Source organism: Cyphomyrmex costatus, unplaced genomic scaffold, assembly GCF_001594065.2.
Source record: "Cyphomyrmex costatus isolate MS0001 unplaced genomic scaffold, Ccosl1.0 scaffold251, whole genome shotgun sequence".
Taxonomy (NCBI): domain Eukaryota; kingdom Metazoa; phylum Arthropoda; class Insecta; order Hymenoptera; family Formicidae; genus Cyphomyrmex; species Cyphomyrmex costatus.
Genome location: NW_017276598.1, coordinates 325,357 through 336,003, shown reverse-complemented (window position 1 = coordinate 336,003; position 10,647 = coordinate 325,357). Strand labels below are relative to the sequence as shown.

General features: G+C 34.5%; 1 protein-coding gene across 1 annotated transcript; it reads right to left on the bottom strand.

Annotated features, from left to right (window-relative positions):
• Positions 1-2,149: 2,149 nt before the first annotated feature.
• On the bottom strand, positions 2,150-6,354 carry LOC108774378 (uncharacterized protein K02A2.6-like; the record flags this gene model as incomplete). The annotated part of the gene is made up of 4 exons (XM_018540470.1): positions 5,747-6,354; positions 5,332-5,575; positions 2,314-5,247; positions 2,150-2,200 (listed from the first exon to the last, which is right to left on the bottom strand). Coding segments are annotated over exons 1-4 (3,837 nt in total), but the record flags the coding sequence as incomplete, so codon positions are not given.
• Between the last annotated feature and the right edge of the window lie 4,293 nt (positions 6,355-10,647).

Here is a 10,647-nt window from a genome sequence, read left to right as displayed (position 1 = left end):
TACTGTTAATGACTAACGTAGCTATATGAAACTTTGCGCAAAGACTATTGATAACTTTATAACGCGTTTCTACGAACAAAGAGAAATATTTCCGCGAGATAGCGATTAAGAGATATTCGAACTTTACTACTATGAAATAGAACGAAAAATGAACAATGAACTTAGATGCGCACGAATATTATAGTATTATAATGATAAGAAATAGAACGGGAATGATCGCGAACGCTGGATTGTCGCCTGCTAATATAGAGCTAGCTTGGTGATAGCGGCGTGCGAAAACGCCAAATTTCCCGGAAAGATGGGCAATAAATAATTTTCTTAATTTTCAGTTTTCTCTCTGTCTCTCTCTCTCTCAGCAATTAGTAATCGCATCGATCAGAGATTTGGTATAATCATAGATTGATTTTATCGAACGCATGCTATCTAGTGGGTTAATCGCTAGCAAGTGAAGCGGCGCGAGCACATATGCCGTATTCCAGAGTATAAGTTTTTCATTATTATATAGAGTTTCGGCGTACCTGTCATCGCGGAATCAGATCGTAGCGCGATAACAGCGTGCTTTCGCGTCCCACACATTATTTTCGCTGGTGGTATTTCGTAGTGATTTCCGCGTGAAAAATAGATTATTTAACTTAATATAAATTGGCTCGGAGGCAACAATTAACGTGATTGTAATGTTATTTCTAGCATCAGTTTTTAATCGAATATTAATTAATTATTCGCAATCGCGTTATTACTTTTCCCTTACATCGTGCTACAACTCGGTGGGTGATTTTGAGATTACTTAACGGCGCGGGCGTTGAAGCTCATTTTGCATTCGGAATATCATGCCGCTTTTATTAATTATTTCAATTATACTGAATTTTTACAACAATTAGCGATCTGCGTGCCGCTGGACGGTGGTGTCCTCTTTGGCGCATGCAGCAGCTCGCAGAAAAAATACCGGCTAGTAGATATATACGAACGGCGAGGAGATAAAGAAGATCGGACGGAAGGGAACCAAAATACGACGAGCTAGAGCGCCGGACGTAATAGCCGATGATTTTCATTTTATGCCGATTGCGCGACCCGACCATACCATGCACAAGCATTTGTTTTTTTCCCTTTTTACCAATGTTTCAATTGTTAAATAATTACGCAACTTTAATTATGTACGAGTATACATGCTTTTATGCGTGCACATTTATTAAGGCGATAGACGTATATAATGTGGTTGACACAATTGACGATTAATTATCAGATAGATAAAAAATTTTGATTTATTTACTTGGAAAAATTTATTCAATAATCAACAATTAAGGATTCTTCTTTATATTATTTCCCTCATTCGATAATTTTTTTTTAAAAGAACACTGATTTATCCTTTTTTTAACAGATATACAGATTGAACCCTTCAGAATTATAATTAACGCAATAATACTCTTTCTACAGTGTGAAATTACGTGTAGTTTACAGAAGAGTATGATTAATTTTTCTTTTTAAATAAATTGTAAACGTTCTTTGCTTATCATCTGTATTATTTTATGATGTTTTCTTACATAAATGTGCTCTCATAAAAATAATATATACTTCTATTACTTGAATATATAATAACATAGATTTAAAAAAGGATTTAAAAGTGACACAAATGTAAACGACACAGTTGTAAGCGTAGATACAGCACTTCAGTAAAATGTATGTTATTTAAGGAAATATATATATATATTTTGTGTATAATAAAAACTTTTCCTTTGGTTTTAACTTCTAAGTCTTAATTCAAAGTCTTGTCCTTATAAATAGAATTGCTATTAGAAACAATACTATTATATTTATTCCAGGGTTCAAATTCAGCAAGGGATTCAATAAGTACGCCGATAAAGTAATATACTACGGACTTGACTATATTTCAGAAATCTAACTCTCCTGCATACACACACATGCTTTCTGCTCCAAGCCGGTAAACGGAGTGCTGCTCCGCGCAGCATACGCACACACACGCACACCACGTCACTTGCTTCAGCGCCACATGTCGCAAACTAAGCACTGCTCTCTTATACATGGCGCGTCTTATAAATCCGAATACATAACAGCTCTTCCCTTTTTTTTTTACAGAAATTCCTTAATTTTACGTATCAAGAAAACAAATCAATAACTCAAACGCAACACATACCTTAATTTCAACTTCATCACCCCTATTATACCATCTTAACTCTAAACTAATCTGAAACAATAATTATTTATAAGGTTCCTTTTATTTTTTTTTTAATGTGAGTATAGAAAATCTGAGTACCGATCCGGTTCCCTTCTATTTCGTTTGGGACGTTCGTTTCGAACTAGTTCCCCCGCGCGCTTATCAGTTTCCTCGATAGGCAAGGCTATTTGTTCGCATGTATCCTCTCCTGTCCCTTCCTCAGGCGAAATGTGGACGGTGCTACTTATGGCTTCATCATTTGTCTCTGTACCCGGTCTCTCTCCACCCGACTTAATTTCTGACTTCTCTAAGTCGGAATTTGAATAGTTAAATCTATCCATCGTCTCTTGCGATTTATTATTATCAGAGTTTTGTTCATTTAGACGTAATTGATTTACGTGTCTTTTCCAGATTTTTCCATTCTCTAATCTTATTAAATAATGTAACTTTCCTAATTTCCTGTAAACTATACCGAAACGCCATTTTGCTTTTTTATTTAAATATTCACGTGCTGCGATTTTATTTCCTACTTGGAAATTTCTTGTTTCATTACTCTCCACTGGTTTGTTTTTTATTTCCATTTCTTTTGGAGATAATAAATCCAACCGATTTCGCAATTTTCGTCCGAACATGATTTCGGCGGGTGATTGTTTTAATTCCGGAAATGGAGTAATACGGTAATGAAACAAAAACTTTTGAACGCTGCATTTTACATTTTCTTTTTCTAAGTTTGTTTTACGCAACCATTGTTTCAATGTTTGTACGAATCTTTCCGCTGCACCATTGGTTGCCGGGTGATAAGGAGCTGTCAGCCTATGGATAATTCCATTTGCTTTAATAAAATTTTGAAAATCTTGTGATATGAATGTTCTACCATTATCTGTAACTAGCATTCGTGGAATACCGAATCTAGCAAAAATTTCACGACATTTTCCAATAGTACTTGAAGCAGTAATATTATTCATTACGTAAACTTCAGGCCATTTAGTATGCGCATCTACGCACACTAGAAAATTATAACCTGCAAATGGTCCTGCAAAATCCATATGGATTCTTTCAAACGCTTCCTCAGTAGGCTCCCAATGATGCAGTGGCGCAGGCTTCGGGTTATTTTGGACGCGACTACATTCCTTACAACTACGAACAGTTTTTTCGATTTCTAAATCTATTCCTTGCCACCAAACATAGTTTCTCGCTAGGGCTTTCATTCTAACTATGCCTATATGGCCTAAATGCAATTCCTTAAGAATTTTATTTCTGAATTTTTCTGGAATTACAACTCTATCTTTTCTTAATAGGATTCCGTTATTTAACGCGAATTCATGGTTTTGCAACCCAAATTTTTTTAAACATTTGCCTTGTTCCAAAGCTTCAACTATTTTTAAGAGATTTTCATCATTACGTGTTTCTGTTTGAATTTCACTTGCTTTAACAGGTAGCATATTTAACGTATCCACAGTATACACGTCTAGCGCATCATACCTCGCCCTATTATTTTCTTTTATCGGTAGTCGCGAAAATCCGTCAGCGTTGCCATGATTTTCAGTTTTTCTAAATTTTATATCAAAATCAAAACCCTGGAGAAAAACCGCGTAGTGCTGCATCCGCATTGCACTGTACGCCGGTAACCCTTTTCCAGGATTCAAAATCTGCGTTAACGGTTTATTATCCGTAAGTAAAGTGAAATGTTTACCGTATAGAAAGTTATGAAACTTTTTAATTCCGAAAATAATGGCATACGCCTCTTTATCGATTTGTGTATATTTTCTTTGCGTATCATTTAGCGTATTCGAAGCATATTCTATCACTCGCTCTGTTCCATTTGGATATACATGTGATAAGACCGCTCCGACTCCATATGGGCTAGCATCCGTAGCTAAAACGATTGGCAGATTTGGGTTGAACGACACTAGAATTTTATCATTACAGAAAGCTTGTTTTGCGCTATTAAACGCCCTTTCACAAGCGGAAGTCCATTTAAAATGCGAATTTTTTTTCAACAAATCATTTAATGGTTTCAATATGTCACTCATATTTTCTATAAATCGACCGTAATAATTTATTAGACCAATGAACGCTCGGACTTCAGATACGTTCTTAGGTCTTGGCAGCTTTTCTACTGCTTCCATTTTCTTTTTCTCCTTTTTTATACCATCCATTCCGATGATGTGCCCGCAGTACGAAATTTGACTTTTCAAAAATGCACATTTTTCTAAATTTATTCTTATATTATATTCTGATAAACGGTTCAAGACTAATTCTAAAATTTCAAAATGTTTTTCAACGTTTACACTTGCGATCTTAATGTCGTCCAGAAAAACAGTAATATCTGGGATATTTTTCAAAATATTTTCGATTGTTCTCTGCCATATCGCCGATGCCGATGCTACTCCATACATAAGCCGATTACATTGATATAGACCCTTTGAAGTATTAAGTGTCAGAATTTCTTTATCTTCGTTTCTTAATTCTAATTGCAAGTAAGCCTGCTTTAAATCTATTTTTGAAAACACATTACAGCCAGCCATTTTAGCAAAAAGTTCCTCATGAGTGGGTAATGGATGCTCATCAACGATTAAACATGAATTTACCGTGACGCTGAAATCGCCACAAATTCTCACCCCGCCATCTTTCTTTAAAACTGGGACAATTGGAGTTGCCCAGGTGGATGCTTCTACTGGTTTTAAAATTCCCGCTTTTACCATTCTATTTAATTCGTTTTCTACTTTATTTTTAATTTGAAAAGGTACTTGCCTACTACGCAAAAACACAGGTTGTGAGTTTGGTTTTAAGTTTAATTGAGCTTTGATTTTTTTAATTGGTTCAAAATCATCACTTATTAGATTAGCATATTTTTCTAACAAATTTTTTAAACGCTTATTACACGATAGTTCTACTAAATGTAATGATTGCACCTCTTCTAGGCTTTCTTTAAATTTATTAAATGATTTTAATTGATTGATCCATTCACGACCCAAGAGTGGCTGTCTATTATATTCGACTATATACATATTCAAATACTTCCAAGTATCTACATCTTTTACTTTAACTTTGACGAATCCCATAGGAACGAAATTCTTTTTACAATAAGATCTTAATTTCAAATCAGTTTTCAAAATTGTCAATTTAGGGAATTTTAATTTCAACCAAGACTGACTCACCAGCGTTACCGCCGCTCCTGAATCCACGTCGAATTCTATTTTCCTATCCTCTATTTGGAGAGAGACCGTATACTTCGACCGATGACTTACATGTTCGTGCTCTAAGTCTATTGTGGCAATATCTACACAGTCTGTTTGACCTTTCTTCTTGCACACTTTTTTCAAATGGCCATAACCGCCGCATTCCAAACATTTCGTACTCCGCGGAAGAGAGCAGGACGGCGCTAAATGGTTTTTACCACACCTAAAACATATAATTTTATTATTATTTTTAGACTCATTTTTAGAATGTTTTACAATTTCTGCATTATGTGCTGTCTTCCTCGATTCCGCTTTTCCAAAAGGCTGCTTCCTGCGTTCCTTTTCCTTCGACTTTTTTTTGTTTTTACTTCCAGCTCCGACGAAGTCGACTGACACTGCCGATTCGTCCTTCAGCTTGTTTACTCCTTGATCAGCCATCTCCATTGCGCAGGCGATTTTGAGAGCTCGCTCCTTCGTTAAATCTATCGTTTCCAAAAGTCTGGCTTGGATCCGTGGGTTTTTGATTCCAAAGACGAATTGATTTCGTAATTCCGTGTTTAAATAATTGCCGAATTTACAATATAACGACAATTTTTGAAGTGCCGCCAGGTATTCCTGCGCGGCCTCTCCTTCTTTTTGCATTCTTTTGCGGAATGTATAGATTTCCGCAATTTCCAGCGGCTCTGGAGCATAATATTCTCCCAGCTTATTACACAATTCCTCGAAAGATTTGGCGTACGGATCGTCTGGATCAAGACGATCACACAGTACTCCAAAAGCCTCAACTCCAATATAGTGAAGCAAGTACACAACTTTTTCTTCACCGCTCGTTATTTTGAAAACCTTGAAGAAGCCTTCGAGTCGTTGTAACCAACGTTTCCATGTTTGAGTCGCCGGATCGAATTTTTCAATTTGAATCACATTATGTGCATTTGCGATATTCGGAGGTTCAGCTCTTGCATTTGCCGGATTTCTTGATTCACCAGAAACACTTGTAGCCATTATATTTAACGTCCTTTTCTATTGTCTTAGAGAAAAAAAAAAGAAGAAAGAAACGATGCCGCCCGATCGTCTCGCTTACACGTTTTCACGTTCCCAGTTTTCACAGAATCTATCCCTCACAAATATCCCATCCTCGTCGCCAGTTTATTATATTTATTCCAGGGTTCAAATTCAGCAAGGGATTCAATAAGTACGCCGATAAAGTAATATACTACGGACTTGACTATATTTCAGAAATCTAACTCTCCTGCATACACACACATGCTTTCTGCTCCAAGCCGGTAAACGGAGTGCTGCTCCGCGCAGCATACGCACACACACGCACACCACGTCACTTGCTTCAGCGCCACATGTCGCAAACTAAGCACTGCTCTCTTATACATGGCGCGTCTTATAAATCCGAATACATAACAAATACGGTACAATAATGTATAATAGCTTTAAAATTATGAAATATATTATATACATCATTACTTTACCTTTGTTCATTTTTAATAATTTGAAAGGAAAGTGGATGCTTGATTAGATAATAGGCAATCGACATAACGATAAATTTTACGAATAATTTTGTACAGATTCACATTAACGAATATTATTGCCGTAGCCTGTAGTTTTAATTAATATTCAAACTTATTATTTCTTTAACAAATACTAGAATATTTTTAAGACCGTACAATTGATAAACAATAATAAATTAGAAGAAGAAAGCCATTTTACGGTCAAAGCTGGATCACAGTGCTTGTTATAATTGTGTGAATTTTATATATACTGCGTATGTATGTAATTATTTCTTTGTTATTACAACATTGTTTAAGTCTCTTAAATGACAACACTTTATCAATGTCATCAGCTTCAACTCAAATCGATTTGTCGGAAATAAAAGTGTCGTTAAAAGAAGTTAAAAGTGTCGGAAATGAAAACCATCCATTACATAGATACTTTGGAACTTACGTATAAAGATGTAAAGTTTAAATATGATCTGGAGAACGCTCAGGATAATGATACTAATCAAATTCCGTAATGTAATTATATCAATAGTGGTGAAATCCAGAAAATTTATTCTGTTTCCATCTATTTTTAAAATAAGTTGTAAAATTTCTGAAAAGAGTTAAATATTTTAAGTATGAAATCTATAATACTTTTGGAATCTGCCACTACTATGTCGTCAACGTATCGATAATAAAACGGAAGTTGAATTTCTTAGTTCCTAAATTATGAAGAAATTTATTAATTTAGTTATTAAATTTCATAGTTCCCAAGGAAGTACTAAAACTTTGTTTGTAAAACTCTCTATTCAAGCAAAAAAAAGGTCGCATTTAACTCTAATCGTATTGCGGATAAAAATTCATGATGTTAACAACGTTTCTTTAAATTAAAAAATTAAAAATTCCATATAATTGCTATACTTTAACGGCCTACCGAATAAGAATACGAATATATGTGAATAAAGAAACAATGTCAAGTGAAATTTTAAAATGAAATCAGTTGCCAACGGAGTTCCTTTCAAGTTTTTAATCAATTCAGAGTAGTTGTCAAATAATGTACAAAATTAAAATATAAGAGGAAGGAGAAAAAGGAAGAAGGCGGAAAAAAGAAAGTAAAAGATTGTGAGATTAATACAGTTTCTGTTTTTAAATCAATATAACTCAGTCTATTTATTAATATATACTATTTTATTAATGTTGTGTATTGAACCATATATTCGTAATACATGCCCATATTATTTTAATAATATCAAAAATTAAACATAAAATACACAGCAAGTACAGCATCTCTACCGAATGTATGCTTTTTAAGAAAACGTGTGCATACTTTGTGTGTAACAAAAAATAAAATGTTAGCGTATCACTTCTCCTGTTAGTTTTATTTTCAACTTATAAATAGCTCAATTCATAGTTTCTACGAAAAATAGAATTGCTTATATAATATAATATGTATAAGAAATCAATACGAAATTATACAATATTGTTCTGAAATTATGAATATGTACGCGAGCATTTAACTTTTATTCCACCATTTTTGCGCATCTGTAATGCAAGTAGATAACTGATTAGATAACTGAAAATTTACTGATAAAATATTAAACTAATAATTTTGTACCATATATTCGCATTAACAGGTATCTTTGCCGTAGGTATATCTACGATTATAGCTTCAATACTCAGAAGTAATAATCTTCTTATTATAAATGTATGTGACATTGTAAAAGCATTGTGAAAGTCCTTGAATGACAAATTGACTTGGCGCGTGTGTGTTATCTACGAACACGGCTTTCTTAAACATTGTTGTTATAACAGCAACGTGACACAACGCTATTTTCGCAAACTATGTCACGCAATAATTTTATTTAATCAGCAATCTACAGTAAAAAGTACGAAATGTTCTGCCATGTTCTCAATGATTAGTGATACAGTATTATTATAGTTTTTTTACAATCAATTCCTAATTACAAGCAGTTACAGTCTCCTGTAACAATAATGATAATATCTTATACACATTCGCTACTTTCCACGATCCAAATCTATGTAACTCAGTCTCCGTGTATCAACCTTCTTCTTCATTTAATATATTGACGTCTCAATTTTAATTAATAACAATGAATCAAAAGATAGAAGGTCTATCGCATTAAATTCAGATGAATGGGACATTCTTACTAAAAATGGATAGTTTGTTTTCTCAATTGACAGATAATTCTTAATAAGTTATATTATCGTTACAAGCATACGTACGAATAATAAGTACCCTTAATTTACGAAAAAACGTTATATTGTGCGCATTGACTTCTATGTACTACGTAAAACACTTTATCAAAGTCATCATCTTTATCTCTAATCGATACGTTGTTAAAAATGTCGTAAATAAAGATCATCCATTATATTAAATACTTTGCAACCTAGTGTTACGTCCAAACTCTGAGCACTCGTGTAATAAGTTTAAAATGAAGGAATTAAAAAATTGTGCGAATGTTGGTTCTAGTTCTGAGTCGAGTAACTTCATGCTTTTGACTCGGGTTTGAACCACGTACGATCTCTGGTGAAAGGATATGAGATACGAAGTATAACACATAAGGTATTTGATTTCTATGAGATATTTAATTTTAGGAAAACGAAGAAATAGAGAATTACTGATTGGAGGTTAGGAAGACAGAGTTACTTTAGATTGTGAAATACTGGATATGGTGGAGGGCGACTTTTTCCAATGAGACGTGGGGAAAATCGGTCTATGATGGAGGAAGAATAAGAGAGTAAATTTAAAAATGAGGTGGGATCAAAGGTGGAGGATGTGGACAAATCTAGGGGAAGACCATCTGTAATATTAGTCGGACATTATGAGATTGGAATTGTGAGTGAGTAAGACGATACAATTACGTTTACACCGTGCGCTTAGTCCACGACCTATACGATAGGTGTCTTTGTTTAACCTACAGGATAAACAAGGACATCTATTGTTTAGGCTGCGGCCTAAATACACGGTGTAAATGTAGCCATTGATTCAGCAATTTGAGGCGCAGTAATATGCTGATGTTAAGGACTCCGTTGAAAGTTTATAAAATTTATCTGGTTAAGGGAGTTCTTGGAGAAACAAAATGCGCACTAAAATTTAACATCTAGGTTGAAACCGAAGAGATGTAAAAGAAAAAGAAAAAAAAAGTTTAACTTTCTATTTGAATGGCTGGTGTAGTAATTTGGCGTGATCAGGTTGGAACAGACTCTGTACTCAGAAAGACGAAATGGCTGAAGTTCCAGGCGTTCCTTTGTAGTCATGAGTACTGGATTGGAGACTCAGCAGAATTCGTACCAACAACAGAACCGTACTAAATTTATGTTGACGTAGCACTGGTTCATCTAACTGTTCTTCTACTTCTATTTAAGATGAGCTTTCGTGGATCTCTATTTATACCCGAAAAATTTGTCAGGGATCCATTACTATGTTAGAGTCATGTGGATGATGTGATCTATGAATTTTCTAGAGCTATAAGTGGCGCAAAATTGTCGCTGATGACTAGTGCGCAGTTGAGAAATTTGTTAAATCGTAAAAGTAAATAGCTATCGGTTAGCTCATAACTTTTAAAATATCGAACGGGGCGAAAGATCGTCGCTAATTGGTTGATAAGTATTGTTACAAGGTAATATAGTAATTAACTATCGCTAGATTTATGATTTTCTTAAGGTAATTGTTTCTTATCATTATTATCATTATCTTTGTAGAGTTCTGGGACGCGAACTAGGCGCCGCTGATCGTGAGTGTGATGCTAGATAATGATATGCAAACCTCCACTCTTAAGACACTAGC